We start from the raw sequence: 21,677 nt of genomic DNA, 5'->3' as shown, positions 1-21,677 counted from the left end.
AAAGCCAAATGAGTCCAATTCATGAATCTGGGGGAATAAAAACAGGAAAATAATTAGGAACAATAAGAGAGTCACGCCCCCCCCCCTTTCCTTCGCTAGTCCATGAACTGCTTTTGAGGAAAGATGCCGTTTTCTCTTTTTACAGATAGAGTCCGATGGGTGGTCTGTGTGTAAACATTGTCAGTAACGCATTACGCTTTTTGTTCTTAGGTGTCAGGCACAATCTACTTCTCTGACAGGCAGGGACTCAGACGTCTCTCAATTAAATGTTCCTCCGTACAAAAATCCTCTCATGTAGAAAAAATGCATCTCAGAGATAAGCCACGCTTAGCTCCTTAATATAAGTTTTCCTTGCACGGCTATTTTATTTTACTGCATTCAGCAGTATGAGCCATAGTCTTTTGCAGCAGTCCATACACAGGTTTTTACAGACAGAAGTAGTCTAGAAATGTAAAAGCAGTTTCCCACACAGATTAGCCAAGCCTTGAAAAAACATCACGTTTGGATCCAGTGCCTGTTTCATACTTTTATGGCTCAAATATTCCACCTTGGAACTCCAAATTCTCAGATTTGGAGGGTGGGGGCGCGCTGAGTTGAACTTGCTCATGTGTGCCGTCGATCTATGCACCTGTCCCTCAACTGTGCAAACGATTGCTCACATTTTTATTCAGGGGAGCGCAGAGCGCAAATGGAGGACCCCATCTGGTAGAAAGCAAGTCGCTCTTCTCCGCGGCTGCAGCAGAAGAGGGAGTAAAAGAGGACCCAGCAGGAAAAATACTCGGGGGAAGTAGCAAAAATAAAATAAAATCTGTAATAATAATTAAAAAATCATAAGGCTGCAGAGAAGCGCCACCCAAGCTGCTAGAAGACTTTTCCGCATTGCAAATTAACCCACGGGGCTGATTGCAGCACCGGGGAGAAGACGGGAGTTTCCAGCAAAGCGCCATTCCTTTTTGGGAAGTTGCTGCAGGTGCTGTTGGCAAGAGCAGCCTCAACTTTCTGCAATCCAAGCAACAGGGGAACCGAAAAGTTTAGAGAACTTTCCCAAGGGCCGCTTGTTTGTCACCCATTTGCTCCCACAGAAAAAACGCGGGAATTATTTTCTGGAAGAAGGGTAGAAAAGAAGGGAGGGGCGGGAGTGTACCATGTGACGCCACTAACCAATCAGAGTTGGCGTCACGGAGCTTCTCCCCCCTCGCTTTAACCAGCCTCCTCAGGGCAGCGGTCGCCATTTTGTGTAGTGAACGTTAGCAGGGAGGATCTTGAACTTGCCTCTCCTTGTTTGATTTTTCTTGGCGCCTTCTCTGGCTAGGGTGGCCAGGTCTCTGAAACGGAGGGGGAGAATTTGAAAAGAAGGGAGGCAGAGATTAGTGCGGGGCAGAGGAGAGTACCACCTGCTTGGTTGTGGGTCAGAAAGGGATGAGAGTGGAGTCGCTTTTCCTCTGTGGAGACCTGCAGAAGGAAGTGAGAACAAACTCGAAATCTTTGAGTCGGGTTGGAAATCCTGCAGCCTAGTGTTTGAAGAAGGAGCTCTGGCTCGCCAGACCACTGAACTCCCAATCCTGCTGCAGCTTAGTGGTTTCATAGGTAGAAGCTTGCCCATAAAATGCAGATTTGCATTTGTGAATGGTGTCCATGGGCAGGGGGGAGGTCTGCTTGTTAGGGGTGATCAAGCTGCTGATCTGATCTTTTTCATGTTTCTTTTTTTAAATGTTTTTTTTAATTAAATTTTTCAGAAAAAGTAACATAACATTCAACCATCAACAGCAATAACATCAAGTAAGGTATAATAATGCCAATAAATGTCTACAGCTGAGTAAATAATATAGTCATGCAATATCATGAGATTAAAGTTACCCATTAAGTACAACTACTAGAAATTTCTTCATAGCTAAATATTTAAATACAAAGATTCAAATTTCTGGGTTAATGATCATATAGTGCGGTAGTTTTGTAGTTCGGAAATCATTTTTTGTAAGAAATTCCAGGAAAGGGTGCCATTTCTCATAAAAGTTAGATGCTTTACTAGAATCTTAGGTCAATTGTATCCTTTCTGTAATCTTTTCCATGATAAGTTGTTCCCACACTTTAGAATACCACATATCTAGATTTGGGGGAGAGTGCGACTTCCACTTCGAGGCTATAGCATTTTTCGCAGCTGCTAAGAGTGACACTATCAACTCTTTACTATGGCAAGGTATATTTTGATCTTTCCAGATATTGAGAAAAATTATTTCGGGTCTCAAAGGTATAATATATGTTGTAATTGCATAAATTTGATGTAGAATTGTTTGCCAAAACTTTACTACATGTTCGCACTTCACCAACAATGTGAGTAAGAAACTTGCTCCCCACAATTTTTCCAGCAGAGGGGTGTTCTGGCAGGGTAAATCTGTGCTAGTCTTTGGGGTGTGAGATACCATCTTTTTCATGTTTCTCACGTTTTTATGCATGCAATGAGCATGGCCTTGAATAATTTTTTATTTTAAGTTTATAACATAAGGAGCGATGCAACTCTCTTGTTGAAAGGAGCAAGAGTCCAGTAGCTCATATAAAACACTTTAACAAAATTTGTGGTAGGGTATGAGCATTCATGAGCCACAGCTCACTTTTTCAGATACGAATACAGACAAACACGGCTACTCACCTTGATCTCTCTTTTGTTGAAAGTATTGCAGAAGTTGGCTTAGATTTGGGATGGCAGATTGTCTGGGGGGGGGGGTCCTCTATCATTTTACTAGATTTTTTATAAATTTATTTTGAAAATTACCCTTTCCAATTGAGGCAAACTCTTTGTATCTATCCACAGAGGCATTAAAATAATTGGTTTAGTAATGGTTTACCTAAAATCTTAGGTTAAGAAGAGCAGAAAGTGTTTGGAGCTTGGAGGAGCAGAATGGGAAGGAGTTTTAGAAGGAAAAGTGTAGGTAGGTAGAAAATTACACACCCGGATAATTTCTCTATGCCAAATTCCGTTACCAAACCAGCTTTTTTTCTTCAATTTTTTAAAAATGAGGCTTTGTAACTTGAAGCTAGACCCTCATGCTTCTATAAATCTCTGCCTTCAAGATGATAGAGGAGGCACTGCAAGCCTGAATTTTAGAAAGATCCCATCTTGTCTGATTTTGCAGCTGAGGTCTTGTGTGTGTGTGTGTTTTATATGCTATCAAGTAGTTTCTGATTCATGGCGACCTCATGAATTAATGATCTCCAAAACATCCTATCACTTATAGCATTGTTCAGATCTCTAAATCATACAAAAGAAACAAAACAAACTATTTAAATAATATAGGCACTTTTATTTTTCTTTATTCTACCTTTTTTGTCTATTATTGCATCTAATAATTTTATTACAAATATACATTGCCAATCTTTTTTTACTTCCCCCCCTTTGTCTCTTGTAATATTTTTTGCTTTAAATTTAAATTCGTAATTTTCGGCTATAGAATCAAAATACCCTCAATTTTTTTTGAAATTCTGAGATTGTCCTATTGCGTATATAGGATGTTTCTTTTGCTATTGTCACATATTTGGATAATTTATTCTTCCATATCTTCAGATCCAAACATCATTCTGCCTTACATTTTGTTGCAAATACTACTCTTGCTGCTATCGCCATGCTCTTAAATAATTCACAATGCGTTTTTGTAATACGACTTTAGAAAATACTTAAACATAGTTTGGAGATTCATCACAATGTCTTTTGTGTTTCATATATTTTATCCAATATTTTCTTGCTTTCTTGTATGTCCGCTACATGTGGTAAAATGGGGTTTCCTTATTCTGACATTTCCACCACTTTCTGTTATACTATTAGTTTTCGCAATGTTTTGGGGAGTAATATACCATCTGAAAAATATTTTATACCAGTTCTTCCTTAACATTTGACATACTGTAAATTTAATTTCTTTAGCCATAGGTTTTCCCATTGGCTCATGCCAATATTTTCTCCAAAGTTCACATCCTTTTTATCATGCAATTTTTTAATTTCCTCTATTGTGTATTGTGTTACAATGTTTTATATATTTTTCCTAATAGGTGCTTTGAATCTCCCAGTGATTAATTGTTCAAAAACGGGTTTCTCTCTTAACTGGCCTCCTCCATTGGCTATGCTTTAAATTTAGACACCATTTGATAATACAGAAACTATGGAATGTTTTTTCTATCTTGGATTTCTTGCCATGATTTTTTTTTGCTTAGCCATCATATATATATAATTTATACAAACAATTTTGGTTTTTATACTAATGTAGTAGGCATCAATTGGAGATACCCAGTTGGCAGACTTACAGTGCAATCCTATGGAGAGTTACTCCAGTCTAAGGCCATTGACTTCAATGGGCTTAGACTGGTGTAACTCTGCATAGGATTGCACTGTTAGTGTATTTTAACATTGAAACCATATTCTTAATAATTCCTCAGTATATGAATGCCATCTTCTTTTTGAGTAGTTTTTGATGTTTTTTTAATTATAATTAATTACATATTCCTTTAGTATCACTTATTTCCAACTTGATATTTTTTCTGTTTGGGTTTATAATCCAGTCTGATATCCATACAAGTGATTGCTTGGCAGTATAATTTAATATTTGGTACAGCTAAACCTCTTTTTTCTCATCCTGTAGTACTTTAAGTCTTATTTTTGGTTTCTTCCCACTCCATACAAAATTATTTATCATTTTTCATTGTTAGGGAAAATTCTTTCAAAAGTACTCTGCTTTAATTTTGTTTTCCATAACAGCCGTTACTCTCCCATTATTCAAGACACCAAACTGTGATCAATGAAAAAGTATGAGTTTTATTACATTTATTTAATAATAAAGCTCAGATGCAAATTTTTTAAATTTAATTTGATTTATATCCTGCCCTCCCCACAAATGGGCTCAGTGCGGCTCACATCATAATTAAAACACAAACATGAACAGTACACATAGACTACAAAAACTAACACACTTGGTATAAAAACAACAAAACGTAAGCAAGCAGTGCAAGCAGACCCCTGGCAGCAGCCTTTTTGGTTCCATTTGTGGCAATGGACATGATCTGGGATTGTATGATGGATTTTGTCTTGCCCCATGTAAAAATCAAGAGGATCCATGAAGATCTGTGCTTTTGAATTAACTTTTTCTGCCGTGGCGGTGCCACAAAGGGATAGATGGCTGAATTTTTGGGCTCCATTTGTGGCAATGGATATGATCTGGGAGTGTATGGTGGATTTTGGGTGGCCCCATGTAAAAATCAAGAGGATCCATGCTTTTGAATTAACTTTTTGCACCGTGGCGGTGCCACAAAGGAGTTAGATAGCTTGATTTTTTGGTGCCATTTGTGGCAATGATAATGATCTTGGACTGTATGGTGGATTTTGGGTGGTCTCATGTAAAATTCAAGAGGATCCATCCTTTTGAATCCTGTTTTGTGCTGTGGCGGTGCTACAAAGCAGTGATGGCTTAATTTTTTGCTGCCAGTTGTGGCAATCGACATCTGGGATTGTATGGTGGATTTTGGTTGGCTCCATGTAAAAATCAGGAGGATCCACGGGGATCTGTGCTTTTTATGCTTGTTTTTGCTCCATGGCCATGCCACGAAGTGGTTGGTGGCTCAATTTTTTGGTGCCATTTATGGCAATGGACATGATCTGGGATTATATGGTGGATTTTGGGTGGCCCTGTGAAAAAATCAATCGGATCCTTGATAATGCATGATTTTAAAGCAACTTTTTGCACCGTGGTGATGCCACAATGCAGTGGAGTGGTTGATTTTTGCGTTCCATTTGTGGCAGTGGAGATGATCTTGGACTGTATGGTGGATTTTGGGTGGCCCCATGTAAAAATCAAGGGGATGCATCAGAATTAATGTTTTTGAAACAAGTTTTTGCTCTGTGGTGGTTCCACGAAGCAGTGGATTGCTGATTTTTTTCATGCCATTTGAGGCAATGGACATGATTTGGAATTTTATGGTGGATTTTGTGTGTCCTCATGTAAAATTCATGAGGATCAGTGCTTTTTGAGCTTGTTTTTGTGCCGTGACAGTGCCACGAAGCAGTGAATGGCTGAATTTTGGGTTGCCATTTGTGGCAGTGGCCATGATCTGGGATTGTAGGGTGGATTTTGGGAGGCCCTGTGTAAAAATCAAGAGGTTCCATGAGGATCTGTGCCTTTTTAGCATGTTTTTGCTTTGTGGCGGTGCCACGAAGTGGTGGACGGCTGAATTTTTGGGTCCCATTTGTGTCAGTGGACATGATCTAGTATAGTATGGTGGATTTTGGGTGGTCCCATGTAAAAATCAAGAGAATCCTTGAGGATCCGTGCTTTTGAGCCATGTTTTTGCCCCGTGGTGGTGCCACGAAGCGGTGGATAGCTGAATTTTTGGGTCCCATTCGTGGCAATGGACCTGATCTAGTATTGTATGGTGGATTTTGTGTGGCCCCATTTAAAAATCAAGAGGATCCGTGAAGACCTGTGCTTTTGAACCATGTTTTTGCCCCGTGGCGGTGCCATGAAGGGGTGGACAGCTTAATCTTTGGGTCCGATTTTTGGCAATGGACATGATCGAGTATTGTATAGTGGATTTTGGATGACCCCACGTAAAAATCAAGAGGATCTGTGAGGATCCGTACTTTTGAACCATGTTTTTGCCCCGTGGCAGTGTCACGAAGCGGTGGCTGAATTTTTGGTCCCATTTATGGCAATGGACATGATCTAGTATTGTATGGTGGATTTTGGGTGGCTCCACGTAAAAATCAAGATGATCTGTGAGGATCCGTGCTTTTGAACCATGTTTTTGCCCCGTGGCGGTGCCACGAAGGAGTGGACAACATAATCTTTGGGTCCCATTTGTGGCAATGGACATGATCTAGTATTGTATGGTAGATTTTGCGTGGGCCCATGTAAAAATCAAGAGGATCCATGGGGTTCCATGCTTTTTGAACTTGTTTTTGTGCCGTGGCAGCACCACGAATTTGTGAATGCGTGATTGTTTTGTTGCTCTCTGTAGCCTGGGACATGATCTAAAATATGACAGCCTTTTTGTTTTGTTTCAATGTAAAAATCATACGAATTCATGAGGATCTGTGTCTCAGATTCATGTTTTTTCACCGTGGCAGGGCCAAATATTTTTGGATCTGTGTTTCTTATATTTCAGTCTGTGGACCTGGCTGTGATATGTGATTTGATGTTTCATTTGTGTTTTTCATATTTAAAAAACCATAGGATCCGTGTGGATCCTGGTTTTAACTTTCTTCCCTTAGAAGCAAGTCCCACCAAGAATGTATCGCTGCTCTAAGTTCCCTGGAAGAAGGGCAGGGTAAAAATTTAATCAGTAAGAGATGTTAAATAAAAGTGCAAACCAATCTGTCTGTATGAACTCACAATCCTATTTACCTTCTTCACAACTATAAGGCAAATTGAAAATTTACTTTATCATAAAGACCAGTGATAAGTTTTTAAATGTGCTGTATTTGCTCACATGCATTTTAGCTTTGCCTTTTTTGCTGTCATTGAGCAGAGAGACAGGCAGGCCAAAAAGGGGGTGGGGGCTAGAAAAATTGATATTCAGGCTAGAGGGATCACCTGGGGCATCAGGGATAATTATCAAAGCATGCAGGATGGCACGAAAATGAGTTTGAGACGACACTACACGAAAGATGGGCCAAAATAGCATTATTCAGCTTTGACTCTCGGGCAGACATCTAGTTTCCAAATTTTATACATTTTTAAAAAATCAACCGTTAAGACGATAAGTAAAAGAGATCCCATTATTTCCAAACATTTATGGCGAGTGTGTGTGCGAGCTTCTCCACTGTTTCTATTATAGATGTGGACTTGGCGAAGGGATATTCTCGCTCCACAGTTGAAGGGAAGATTGCTGCGTCCTTAGCAACCGTTTGCGCAGCTTTTTCTTTTACGTTTTTTGAGCGTTAGGCGGGATTCGCTTCTCGGAATCGATTGGCTCGTCTGGTTGTCGGTTACAAGTTCTTTCGCGCCTGTTTGGCTCCTGAAGTGCCGGCGGCTGCGGTTAGTTCTCCGCCTATGTGGCTTGGTAGTTGCCCATTTGTGGATTGGCCGTTAGGCTTTATGTCTGGTGGGAGTAAAGAGCCTTCGGTGAGCGAGAAATGTGACGGGAGGATGGGGCGGATTTGAGCACCTGCTGCTCCGGGGACTAGGAACAGAAAGACGGTAGTGGCTCTGAACATGAGCGGAGCGGGCCGCCTCTTTACTCAGTTTCTAGATGGGCTCTAGCCGCTGCAGGGCTAGTAGAGTAGCTTCTATAAGTTGTGATGCGAGCTGTCTTCGGCACCAACTGGGCAAAGCAGTGCAGAATAGGTGGCTCATGCTTGTCTGGTGGTTGTATCAATCCTCTAAAATCCAGTTTTTCACAGAATCTAACACGGCCTCTTTGCTCCTGGCTTTCTGCTCTGCTGTTGAGCTTTTCTGCAACAGGGCCCCTCTGATCAGCTTCATGCTTTCCCCAGGCTCCCTTGCCCAGTGAGGAGTTCTCACCTGCGCTGTTTGGTACCAAGCTTTCTCCTTACCAGGCTTCGCAGCTTTGACTCCTCATTACTATTTTTGGTGTCATTATGTCAGAATGTCTAGTCTTACGCTTGACTTGCTGCTTCTCTTTCCTTTATAGAGACTGTGTTTTCTCCGGGAAAGCACTGTAGTAAAGGCATGAGTACGGCAGCCCGGGAATGTGGATCCCCCAAGGAGATGTTTTGGGGCTCTTCGGTAGGCATGAGCCTTCCTGGCATCTGTGAAGAGCTGAGCAGATCTTTTCCTTGGACAAACAAGAAAAGAAGGAGCGGTCTTTCCAGACTCTGCAGGAATAAAGCATCTTTGTCTGGTGAATACTTGACAGGTTGAGGTGTATAAAATATATGTTTAAAAAGGTGGTTTTCAACTTCAACTTTTTGCAATATAACAAATTAGAGAAGCTTTTTGAAAACACTTTGATAGAAAAATAGAGGTATGGCAGGAATTGTTTGAAAATGAGACAAGAATAAATCAGTATTGTATTGTCGAAGGTTTTCACGGCCGGAGAACGATGGTTGTTGTGGGTTTTCCGGGCTGTATTGCCGTGGTCTTGGCATTGTAGTTCCTGACGTTTCGCCAGCAGCTGTGGCTGGCATCTTCAGAGGTGTAGCACCAAAAGAGGGTGCTACACCTCTGAAGATGCCAGCCACAGCTGCTGGCGAAATGTCAGGAACTACAATGCCAAGACCACGGCAATACAGCCCAGAAAACCCACAACAACCATAAATCATCATTATCTTTGAATTGGGAATTTGTTTATAGACTTGCTTTTAATCTCTTGTTATATATACAGGCTGGGGTTTTGACATTTTTGCAATTACTGCTTGGTATCTGTTTTCTTAACTATGTAAAATATATTTTTTGGTGTTTGTTTCTTTGAATAATAGCCAGATAATGATTGTCTATGTGACCTATAATTATTGCCTTGAATCCCTTTCATATAATATGGAGACATATCAGTGCTTATAGAACTTTATGTTTGTTTCTGTTTAGAAAATGGATGGAATTCCTATTGTTTAACTTCATTAGCTGCCCGGAACATCTGTACTAGCAAGCTTCATGACTCTTGGACTCCCTTGGAATCTGCTTCTCTTAACTGTTCAGTATGCAGCAACTCTTCTTGTTCCCTCTTAAATGCCCTGGTTCTGGGAGAATCTACCCAGTCCCTGCCAACTTCTGTGCGTAACCCAAACAAAGCCATTTTCACTGTGGATGGCAGAACAACAGAGGTACTAGTTAGCCTTTCACAAGCTATTGTTAAAACGTTGAAAGCATGCCAAGTGTATGTATGTCGGAGAGGCTTAGGTGCCAAAATCAGTCACTGTACAGTACTTTTAAATCATCTTTTAGTGCCATATCAACACTTCTGTTCAGGGTATGAGAAAAGTTCAGATGGAAAGAAGTATGTTTTACCATGCTGAATGCCTTCAGGCAATAAAAATAGCTAAGGAAAATGACAAATCAGTATTTCAGCTTTTCAGGCTTCTGAAAGCAGTGATTGATATGTTTACTTGAAAGTAAGTTTCTCTAAATTCAGTCAAACTTACAGTTGGGCCTCTAAGCAGCTATCCTTTTTAACTCAGATATAAAGCCATTGGAAAAAGGGATTTCTTGGTTAGGCTTTCTCAGTTGTGTTGGGTTGCTAGACTGTGGACCTGTCCAATGTCAAGGAACAGTTAAATTGGATAGGATGTTAATTAAGTGGTTTTGCAGCAGTGCAAGAGTACTGCTCTTCACCTTACTGATAAAAAACTAAAGCTGTCTATTCATGTACCAGGATAAGAAGTAGCTAAACTGCAGCTGTGCATGTGCAACAAGATCTTGGGCTCTCATAAGACTGGGTATGGTTAAGAAAGGACATGGGAGAGGCAATCAGCAATTTATGAGCATGTTACAATTCTGGCTCTCCTTTGCACTCATAAATAGCTGTCCAAACATGTAAGTGATAATGGAAAACATAGCACTTATGATAGGGTATAGCTTCACAGGACAGATAGTACACATTCCATAAACAAAAGTGCCACAAATGTAAAAGACACTTAGCATGCACACAACACAACTCCATCTCTGCAGTTGAACCCTCATGCTTCTTCAGACTGCCTGAATGTGCTACCCAAAATATTGCATGGAACAATCTTCCCCTGACCAAATATCCTTGTAACATCTGCTATAGATGTCTTCATAACTCAAAGCACACGTGCTTTACTGTCATAAAGCTTAGAAACCTGCACTTTAATAATCAGTTTTGTATACCAATATCTGAAAACTGATTTTCTGCATGGGGTAAGCTCACTAGAGCATATCTTATATCCATTTTAATTTGGGGAAAGAGCTTACTCCTAAATCCACTTTGAAAATCTAATGTGGCACTGCTGTGATCTGCAGTATCACATTGTTGTGTGTGATGGATGCTAAAAACAGCTCCTTTCACTCAAAGTAGCTGCAGCTGGCTGTGTTTGGAAACTGAAGATCAAAAGGGGGCTGGATGTAGCTCCATAATAACTGCATTTGGTATGCCACTCTTGTTGTTAAGAAATTAAGTAATTGCTCTTAATTTTAAACAAAGATTGCTGCCTAGATTTGAGGACCATAATAGTGTACTCAGTTGGGTTTTTGGCTTTGTTAAGTGCTTAAGCATGAAACTCCTACTTGAAGGAATATTTGCAAACAAAACACAAATTCTATGTTTACGCAGTGTTGACTTTTAGCTCTGTAAGAAATGGCTGGAGCAAGGTTGAAAAGAAAACAGTATATTATTGTAAAATAATAATCTGATCACATACCAGAGAAAGCCATTCAATTTAGTTGATCTTTCTTTTGAATGAACTTGCTTAGAAATGCTTATGAGCCAAAAAAAAATGCTGGATTTTGGTGTACATTCACAAACTGATGGCCCACTGAAATCAGTGGGACTTGGAACTGCTTGCTTTTTCTATACGTGTAATGTAGTTACAGAATGAGAAACCTTCCATGCATTTGTGTTGTCTTTTAGAAGCTGTAGAAGAGAAATTTGACTGTCCCCCCTTTCTTGCTCTCTCATTTTTAGATTCTAGTTGCAAATGACAAAGCCTGCAAGCTTCTTGGTTACAGTAGCCAGGAACTGATTGGCCAGAAATTATCTCAGATGATTTCAAAATGCAGCTGGGATATAGTGGAGGCACTGAATGAAGAGCGTGTTGATGCTCAAGGACATGTAGCAGCAGTTCCTGGAACTGTGGTTTGTACTGGAATAACTGTACTAATTAGAAATATACATGCTACTGTTTTAATATAAGTGCCCTGTGTTTTATAATGCAGTTAATACTGGCAGTAAATAGCCACAAATTTAGTTAATGCAAGTAGGAATCCTTCTTGCATCAATTTAAAGCTGTTCTTGCTCAAATTTAATGAAGATATACTTTAAAATGTGCTAGGTTTTTAAATACCTTGTGTAAATTACAGGAGTCTAGCATGATTTTTTGCTAAAATACTCATGTACTAAACATACTACCTTAATTTATTTTAGTGTATCTAGCCAAAGGCACAACAGTTAAATATATGCATGCATAGAATATTGAACTTACAGTTACAACTGGAAAACTAGTTGATAAATTTAGGGTTTATCAGAATTTATTGTGTATAGCCATAGTCCATCACAAGATTACAAAGACCCCATTAAGTAAGATAATAATTAGGTAAAATACAATTATATGTACAATACAGATTAACCGAAACATGGGGAGAATTCCACTAAAACAGAAGTTAATTAAAACCAGAAATCAATAGATTAACTGCAAGTTCAGGTAATGCCTGTGTATAAGTTTAGGCTGAATACAATTCCCTCTAAAAACTTAGATCTGGGGTCAGAATATAAAGAGCAAAAAAGGATATAATGACGTAAATCTTCTAATGTGTGAGATCCACAGATACAAAGCCTTTGTGCTGTAGGAGTTTGAGAATAATATCCAGACAATATTGCTGAGGGCATTGATTGAAATCGCAGTAAAGGATGCTCTAAGATTATGATGAGAGATGTTAACGAGATGAGTGTGGACGTGATCAAATTTAATAAATTTGAACCACGCTACTGCTTTTGAGTTTGAATTTGGGAGTGATCGATCCGTGCATCGGAGTTAAAAATCCATTCCCGAAGTTGGGGATAGGTGGCTAGAGACCCCATAAAATTGTCAAGGATAGAGTACCTTAAGAATATCTTATTAAGGTAAGCAGAACGTTGCAGATTATTGGCCATCAAAAAATGGAAAGATTGTTGACTAAGTGAATCATGTCTAAGATTTTTATTCTTTACCTAGTATTTTATAATGGCCAGATACACTTGAGCTCTAAGGGAAGGAGTATCTGATTTTGCTCTCATCATGGGCAGAGCTAGGATACATCTTAAAAAGTGTTTTTAAATTACTTCTATGCTAGATAAATTTCTCTCTCTCTCCATCCCCAAACTTCAACTCCATAAAGGAGATGAGGAATGATCTTGCTCTGAAATAGTTTCAAAACTGGGTCAATAAGACGTCTGCGCTTTGAATAATAGAAACAGAATATAACCTGCCACTCTTAACACTGAAGATTTTACTGTTTCCAAATGAGTGTTCCAATTTAAGGTCTCTCTAAAAGTAACACTAGGATATTTAAAAGAACTGCATTGATTGATAGGATTACCCAGAATGTTCCAAGAGGACAGTTTTACCCTTTTCCTAAAGACCATTACTTTAGTCTTTTCAGAGTTGATATTAAGAGCTTCCTCCTTGCAATAAAGCACTAATTGATGTAATAACCTACACAGACCAATTTTGGTCTGGGAAATTAAAACCATATCGTCTGCATAGAGCAAAATAGAATTTTTTTGTTAGCCCCAAAAAAGGAGGAACAAAGTGGGGCCGGATAAATTCTCCACTATGTTATTAATATGCAAGTTGAATAGTAAAGGGGCCAGCAGAAGCAGTTTCAACCCGTGGTTAATGAATTGGGTGCATATTCATTCTGGATGCTGTATATGGTTCATTCCACTCTGCCCATCTTTTGTCTTTCTATAAAACCTGAATGGTTTACAGTAGGTATCTCTGTTACAGCTAACCTCCCCCACCTATGTGATTTGGGTTGTAAAAGTCTCTGTAAAACCATTTCACATTCCATATGCATGTGATGAAGTGAGGTCTGATTTACAAAGATTATGATTGAATAAACTTTCTTACTTGTTAAAGTGCCTTTGGACTTCCGTTTTAGTGACCTCTGTGTAAAGTAGTCTTAGAGTCTGAGGTTTTGCTCTTTAAAAAATGGAGCTGGCCTTCCCAAGGAAGCATGAGCAGTGGTTAAGATTAATGGAAACTTGTATTTTTCAAGACTAGATTGGCTGTATATTTTGATTTGGTCTAGCGTGAAATTGCCAGTTCCTTTTTTCTTTTCAATAGTGCAGAATGGGCATGCTGTTTTTAATTGCTGGCAGATAATTTTCCCTGGTTATCTGTAGCAAGGTTTTAGCTCCTTAGAATTGCCAACAAATAGAAAGAGTTTGGACTACTCCTATACATATAGCAGTAGCTTGATCTGCAGCTTGTCAGTTGTTGGTGCTTTTCATAGAACAGGAATAAACTACTGCTATGGTTCTTTGCTCTCAGTATATACATTGAATTTTAAATCACTCAAATGGCTGAGTCCCTAGGTTAGGCCTGGAATAGTTCTGGTCAGGGCTTTTTTTCAGCAGGAACGCAGTGGAACGGTGTTCCAGAACCTCTTGAAAATGGTCACATGGCAGGAGGTGGGGCCACCAGCCATGTGACCATTTTCTTCGAGGGCAACCCACTGAGTTCCACCACCTCTTTTCCCAGAAAAAAAGCCCTGGTTCTGGTACATTTAAATAGATGTGATGACCAGCTATGGGAACTCACCTGGGGATCCCCTATACATGTGTCTGAATGTACACATTTCTTCTATGTTGTGACTCTGCTTCTTATGGTATAAAGGGTTATATTGAAATTGGCATTGCACTTTATCCAATTCTCAGCTCTGCCAGTGAGAAACTTAATAATGTGCTTTATCAACAGGTAGATGTTATTTCTCATAGCAATGAAAAGATCCCAGTCTCTGTATGGATGAAAAGAATAAAAACTCATGGTGGTCAGTACTGTGTGGTTGTTCTGGAGCCTGTTGAAAGACTTGCTGCCTCTGTTTGCTTCATAAGCAATGTGAGTATTCAGTTAATTGCTATATATAAATGTTTGTCATTTAAGCAATGTAGTGACAGATGCCAATCACTAAACCAAGATTTATTGAAACATGTTTGGTCCCTTGCATGCATCAAGGACCACGTTAGCTAATATCATCAAAGGCAAAACATACATGTCCATCAAATCCTTAGTGGATTTTGTATGAGATATATCACTTGAATAACATTTTGCTTTAAGCATACTGAAGAACTGGGATTATTTAAAATAAATTATTTTATAACTGTTGTTGTTTGCCAAATTATTGCAGTCATTTTAAGTTAGTTATGGAGTTTTTGTTGAAGTGTTTGCAAAGCTTGCTGAACTATTCAGTCATGGTCATGAATGAAAATGAATTATGAGGACTGGATTTTAGCTGGGAATGAGAGATCTATGTGGAAGTTGTCATCCCTCTCACAGTGGCATTTCATTATGCCTTGTCTGCTGAATTAGTTATGACCTCTGCTATTGTTCCTTTGTGTGTATTTTGGCCATTTTATCTTGTCAAACTAATGTTGTGGAATGCACTAATCTGCAATTATAATAAGAAACAAATTCTGTTAATCTTCTTAAGGGAGAGATAACTTCATGTGACTCCCTTTTTGCCCATCTCCATGGCTACTCATCACCTGAAGACGTGGTTGGTCATTACATCACAGACTTAATTCCTTCTATACAAATTCCTCCACCTGGCAAGAAAATCCCTAAGGTATCATGCTATGAATTACTGATCCACTTGTTATTTTTAATGTCACTTAAGTGCTAACTTTTGCATAGGCTGATTCTTATATGTAGCTTTAGTTTTGTGATAGTAATTTGAAACTTGCAGTCAAACTGCATTTGACTGGTTGCCTCATTGTCAATTAACACTTTATTTACTGGCAGTTTCTTAAGCCCCAGATGCCAGCACGTTGACCCATGTACCTAGTTAGTATCCTGTGTTCTCTCAGAAATAGTCTTAGCTCCTTGAAACGACTGAGCTTCAAGGAGCTAACAATATAGAAATGGCAATGGAGTAGGGGTCTAAAGCCTCCAGATCCTTTCCTGCAAATGCATACTCTTTGATAGGCTGACACACAGCAAAGGAAATAGCTTATGTGGAAGAAGGAACCTTTACAGAAAGCCCATGGTCTCTCCCAAGCAATGAGATCCTAGGGTGGGACTCATGATTAAAGGGCATGTCCAAGGGATCTGCTTTTTGCAAAGCAAGGAGGACATAGACACTGAGGCTGTAACAAGAGAAACAAATATGCATTCCCAGACATTCCTGTCTGCTCCTGATGGTTCATGAGAAAGACAGAAGGGTTCTTAGGGGGTTCTAGTCCCATTATGGTCAAGTTTGGAATAAAGCACAGTTCATCTTTTGGCTAGTAAAAAAGCTGATTAGCAGTAAGACCAAAGAAGGCAGGGTTAGAACCATGTCTTGCACACTGCAGAGTGTTACTCAAATAACACACCCAACTGTGCACACAGAAAAAAGATGTCATGGAATATGGAATTCCCCAGTATTAGTATTGAAACCTGCAGGCAAGACTGCAGTGAAAGGCCCACCTCACAGGGTGATTTTTGTGGGGATAAAATAACATACTTTGTAAACCACTCTGAGTGGGTATATAAATCAAATGTTGTTATAATGTTTACCATGCTTGAGATCCCTCAGTCAAGCCCCATATGGGGCTGGCCACCAAACAGCCCTAGTGGAAGGAGTCCCAGGCACATAAGAGATTGTGAACCATACAACTCAGTCATTGGGGGTGTGGCTTGTGCTGATTGGCTTCTTCAGACTCTGTTCATTGAGCTTAGCACCTTCCCATATGACCATCTCTCCACTAAATTCATTGTGCTTGTTTCCTTTGCCATCTGATACACATCCCAGCAACGCTTGTTCTCAGTCACTGCCATATAGCTTGTCAAATAGATTTATCATGCCAACAGTGATCAGGAGGATTGTGACCCCCAAGGAGCCTGTATTTCCTTTGCTAAAGCATAATTGTGCTTCGAGTGTAAACCCTATGCTGAAGACCGTTGAGATTGGTAACCAGCAGGGAGCCGGCATAGATCCCTGTATACCAAATCCCATTACAACTGACACAAATGTGAAATAATCCAAACATTTATTGAACAGCATCAAGAATGGAGTTCTGACTGCAAGTCAGATGAATGGTATGGCCATCTTTGAAGGCTTGTGTGCCTTTGAAAGCTGTATTGATGGCAGAATCGCAGATAGAGCTATTCCTGTAGCTTCATGCAATAGTGCAGGAGCCCAGTTCAAAAAAGAACATTGACAATACCTTGGCAGAGCAGTTAGATACATGTAGGTCGTGGCAGCTGTTATTTTGTAAGCTTAACCAATGGCTGGCATTGCCTGTGAACTGTAAGCTAACCAATGGCTGGCATTGCCTGTTCTGGCCTCTCTCCCATGTCAGAAGACTGCCTCAAAAGAGCTAGAAGAGCAGTAAGGAAAATAATGAGTAATGTTTCTCAGTAGCAATAAACAGCAAGCGGGCTCAAGCAGTCTGTGCATGGTATGAGCTGTGAATCTAAATGGGTGTCATCATCTATGTGGTGTTCTAGCTTTTATATCTCCTCCGTGGGGGTGGGATTCCCATAATTAGGCGTTTCCCTGTTGGAGATGATGTAATCGTTTTGCTGATACTTACCCATTCCCGCCCTCCATGCATCTGACGAAGAGAACTGTGATTCTCGAAAGCTTATGCTACAATAAAATTGGTTAGTCTTAAAGGTGCTACTGGACTTTTTTTGATTTTGCTACTACAGACTAACATGGCTAACTCCTCTGGATCTCTTACCCATTCCTTGTAGCAGCAGCAGCATTTATTGTATAGAGTCAAAGGCTATTACAATTATGATATAAAAGGAACTTAAGCAAACTTCAACAAAATGATAATTTTAAAGTGTTAAAAGCACATAAAAATACATTAAAAGCACCTTCTGTGTGTGCAAAAGAGGTATTTCAGCCCTTAGACACAGCACTAGCCTGTATTTTCTTGACTGCCAAGAAAATGTTTGTTCTCCTTGGCTGTTCTTCGAAACTTTCCTTTTTTGTGTGTGTGTGCACATGAAAACATTCCTTTCACTAGTGCTTCCATCACCAAAGTTCCTCTCACATGTTCTGTGCATCTCATGGGCTAGAGAGAGAAAGCCCTGTGCTATGCAGCCTATCGTTTGAGATATGGTGTTTTTATAGAGTATATGTTGTTTAGAGTAGTATAACTGGATGTAGATTTAGTTGGTATCCTAAGTTACCATGGCTGTGTAGGCATGGTAGGGTGTGGGGGAAGCTTTGTTTTTCACTCTCAAGTTTTCGTATTTCAGTATTTTTGCCAATGCAACATGTGGGAAGAATGGGCCTACACACTGGTTCAGTCCTGTGGGTGTTGGGTTCATACTAGTATGGTATTGGCTGGACACTACTATCATGTCTACGTACCATTCATCCATGCCATTCATATGTTCTCTGTTCCCTGTATTGATTTGATCGTACTGTGTAACTATATGCTCTCTTATTATGCTCATGTATTGTGACCATTATTTTGATGCCATCTTGAGCTTGCCTAAAAACGAAAGTGCTAATGTTGAGTCTGTTATCTCTGAAGCCTGCTACTGACCTTGTACTAAAGAGACAGAGGGAGTCGAATTCCTTGTAATCTTCTGGCTTTCTCTGGCCAGACAAAGCTGTTGTGTTTCTCATGAGAATTGGGACTTTCGTGCCTTTCTGCTAATTGCCCCAGGGGAATCCTGCTCCTTATATCAAAGTGTATACGCTTGTATTCTCATTCCTGCCAATCCTAGTCATCTTTGGAGGTGCCTGTGAACTTACTTGGATCTCTATAATAAAACCTTTTCATCCAAGAACCATGGAGTACTTGCTGTGAGGGGGTTGGGGATCTATCTGTCATGGACTGCCGTAGAACTGACAACTACATGGGTGTACTGCTACATGGGTGTACAGCATTGATCTGATGTGGAACTTAGTAACCATCCTAGCAATTTACAGTCTGAATTAGAATTATGCTGTTGATGTGACTATATCATCTGTGTGAGCATAGATATGTGATGTGTTGTGTGACTAAGAGTTGCTTCTTTCAGAATTTCAAGATTCAGAGGTCTGTGGGCAGAGCAAGGGAGGGTACAACATTTCCTCTAAGCCTGAAACTGAAGGTGAACTTTCCTCCTGAAAAAGCTACAACTGTACAAGATGACCATATGTCAGTACTTGATTCTGAAAATTTAGAAGACCGCAGAACAGCCTTCTCCATGGAGTGTTCTTTCTCTGCTACTATCTGGGTGTTTACCACTATCAGCGGGCTGATAACAGTTCAGGCGGATGGTACAGTTTATGGAATCAACAATGCATTTTCTTTAATGCTGTTTGGCTATGAAAAAAGGGAATTGCTGGGAAAGGTAAAATTTTATTTCTTTTCTCTTGGGAAACAACTCTGTGAGAATGTGAAGTGTTATTTTGTTAGTCTTAGTGGATCATAAGTATGTTTTAGGAAGAACATCCATTCCTCAGTACTAAGGGAGGAGGGCAGCTGTTCAACAGGATGGGCATATTGGCTAGGGATTAGCTTGGCTTTAATTAGATTGCCAGAAATGTTTAGTTTACTACTGTCGGAGGATAAGGGAAGCTCACTTTGGAGCTTTCATCAACCAACTGCATATTATAACAGTGGTCTGTCTACCTATTGGACAAAGACAAAAATGCAAGCCCTTTTGAACAAAGCAATTCAGCTGCTGCTGCTGCTCAATCACAGGTCATGTTCATTTTTATCACCACGCAACAAAAAGAAGAATAGATTTTTGTAACGATGCTTTTTGTATTCTAGAACATTACATTCCTGATTCCTGGATTTTACAAGTACATGGATAGAGCTGATGAATCTTCTTTGCCGTTGCCATCTCTTGAAGATGGTGCAGATGCAGAAAATGTGAGCTGCTCTGGAGCCCAGGTGGATGCCTATAGCACTACGGAAGGTGGTGAAGGTACATTTACCAAGGAATGGGTAGAGCACAAAAAAGAGGTCTCCATGGTTTGCATGTGAAATGCGGTCGCCTTGGCAATTATATAAAGCATTAGAGGTCCTCTTCTTTGATAGAGTTTTTGTTTCTTTTGTTTTTACTTCTATTTGGCACACCTATCTGCAAAAAAAATTACACAATCTTAAAACTGCTACATGACAAGAAATGTTTTTCGCTTGGTGAGAGAATGTGTATCTGAAACTTAGCTTCCCTTGTCAACTGATGGATTTGATGTCAGGGAGTGTTCCTCATTGGCATCATAGAGTTTAGGAAGAAATGTGTTTAAGATGAGATGGAAGTTTCCTATCAGACTCTTGAGTTGCTGTAAATATTGACAATAAAGACAAGTTTTGCATGTATTTGTTCTTTGGGCTTTTAGATGTGTTGTAAATAAATATCGTGCTCATATGAGCACATTCTGTAGTTGTGCAGTTTAACTGGAATATGTAAAGTAGTTCCTTCAACAGTATGTCTAAGAAAAAATTACCAGCCTCCTTAAAAGTTGAATTTCCCATAAGCTAATGGCAAGGCAAAGCAATGAAGTGTTGCTCAATTGGTTAAAAGAGGCTGAGAACATAAGGAAGGGTTTTGCCCTGTATTCTTGTACTATTACTCCGCATTAAAATGAAGAGGCATACACTATGTAGAACTTTCATCTAATGTCCCAATCTGAACAGGAGTCTGGCATAGGAGCTTGCACTTCCCTTAGCAACAACCCAATCTTAGAAGGGTCTATCTCAGACTGAGAACCATAATTTCAACTAACCACGATGGACATAGGCCTGCTTCATGAATTGCAGATTGAGAAGATAAAAGCAACACGACTTGTGTACTTGACTAAACTTTAATATTTTAAGTACCTGTGTTTCATTAAAAATGCTGTAGGGAGCCATATAGCCTTTTAAATTTTAACATGTGAGGTATCCCTTAGATCGATTTAGTGTGTGGCTCACTGAAATAATAATTGTCTACCATTGCTGGGTTTTTTTACTTAGATGCCAACCTGTTGATTGCTGGAGATGTGGTTTTGCCACTCCAGGAAGAACAGCAGGAATTACCAAGGAGTGAAAAAGGTGTCTGTACTAGGAAGGAAAGCCAGCTGCAGAGTGTGGGTAGCTTGTCTTTTGTTCTCTCATCTCCCCCAGAGATCTCCATGCCACTGGATGGGTAGGTTTTACATCTTTGTCAAAATCAGAAACTGTTTTAGGCACTCAACTTGCACTGATCTGTGTTCAGGATAGGAGAACTTGTTATGATCTCTAGTACTTAACAGTACAATCCTCAGAATACTTCCTTGGGAGTAAGTCCCACTGAATAGGATTTTGAGTAGACTCCTTTAGGATTTGCTCTGTTACAGTGCCATCTTAAGCACAGCTATCCATTTCAAAGTCACCTGAAGTCGGTGAGCTTAGAAGGGAGTAACTCTGTGTGGCACCATTCGTCAGGAAAACTAGCCTGTAGAGATTCTGTTGTACAAAGTCCTTAAGAGCTAGCTACTACACACATTACATGCAAATGCATGTAGTGGAAAACTTTGTTTAGAAGGGGGCTCTTATGAGTGGAGAAGTGTGTGTGGGTGTTCTCTGGCCCTTTTCCAATGTGCCATTTCCTTATTCCTGTGTTTCCCCAGGTTTTGAATGTGTTTGCAAGAGGGTATTTTAAAAAAACAAACATCAGCAACAGAAAAAATGAAGTCCGGCTTCCATTAGTACACATTTCCCTGTTAAGTGTGGCTAGCCCAGAAACTTAACTATCTGGGAATGGAATTAAGCTTGCTTGCTTAAGTCTGACTGTCCCCGTGATTTAACATCAGTGCCTTACAGGGATCAGTTTGTATCATTGGGATAGTGGCTGCTTCTGCACAGGGGTTTTTACATGAATGGAGAGAAGCATGTCCTCAAATTTAATG

At 39.8% G+C, this 21,677-nt stretch overlaps 1 protein-coding gene across 2 annotated transcripts in view; it reads left to right on the top strand.

Annotated features, from left to right (window-relative positions):
* The first annotated feature begins 1,734 nt into the window (after positions 1 to 1,734).
* Positions 1,735 to 21,677, top strand: part of PASK (PAS domain containing serine/threonine kinase) — a 51,113-nt gene continuing 31,170 nt past the window's right edge. For both annotated transcript variants that reach the window (XR_008597334.1, XM_054983813.1), the window contains exons 1-10: positions 1,735 to 1,784; positions 2,109 to 2,197; positions 8,629 to 8,838; positions 9,522 to 9,757; positions 11,575 to 11,745; positions 14,567 to 14,707; positions 15,300 to 15,434; positions 18,836 to 19,150; positions 19,576 to 19,732; positions 20,764 to 20,935. Coding sequence is in view for 1 of the 2 variants with exons in the window: in XM_054983813.1 (XP_054839788.1) it covers positions 8,667 to 8,838; positions 9,522 to 9,757; positions 11,575 to 11,745; positions 14,567 to 14,707; positions 15,300 to 15,434; positions 18,836 to 19,150; positions 19,576 to 19,732; positions 20,764 to 20,935 (1,499 nt within the window). In the remaining variant the exon portion in view is untranslated. The remainder of the gene's footprint in view (positions 1,785 to 2,108; positions 2,198 to 8,628; positions 8,839 to 9,521; positions 9,758 to 11,574; positions 11,746 to 14,566; positions 14,708 to 15,299; positions 15,435 to 18,835; positions 19,151 to 19,575; positions 19,733 to 20,763; positions 20,936 to 21,677) is intronic.

The sequence above is a fragment of the Eublepharis macularius genome, chromosome 6, assembly GCF_028583425.1.
Source record: "Eublepharis macularius isolate TG4126 chromosome 6, MPM_Emac_v1.0, whole genome shotgun sequence".
Lineage (NCBI taxonomy): Eukaryota > Metazoa > Chordata > Lepidosauria > Squamata > Eublepharidae > Eublepharis > Eublepharis macularius.
This window is presented reverse-complemented; position numbering and strand designations above follow the sequence as displayed.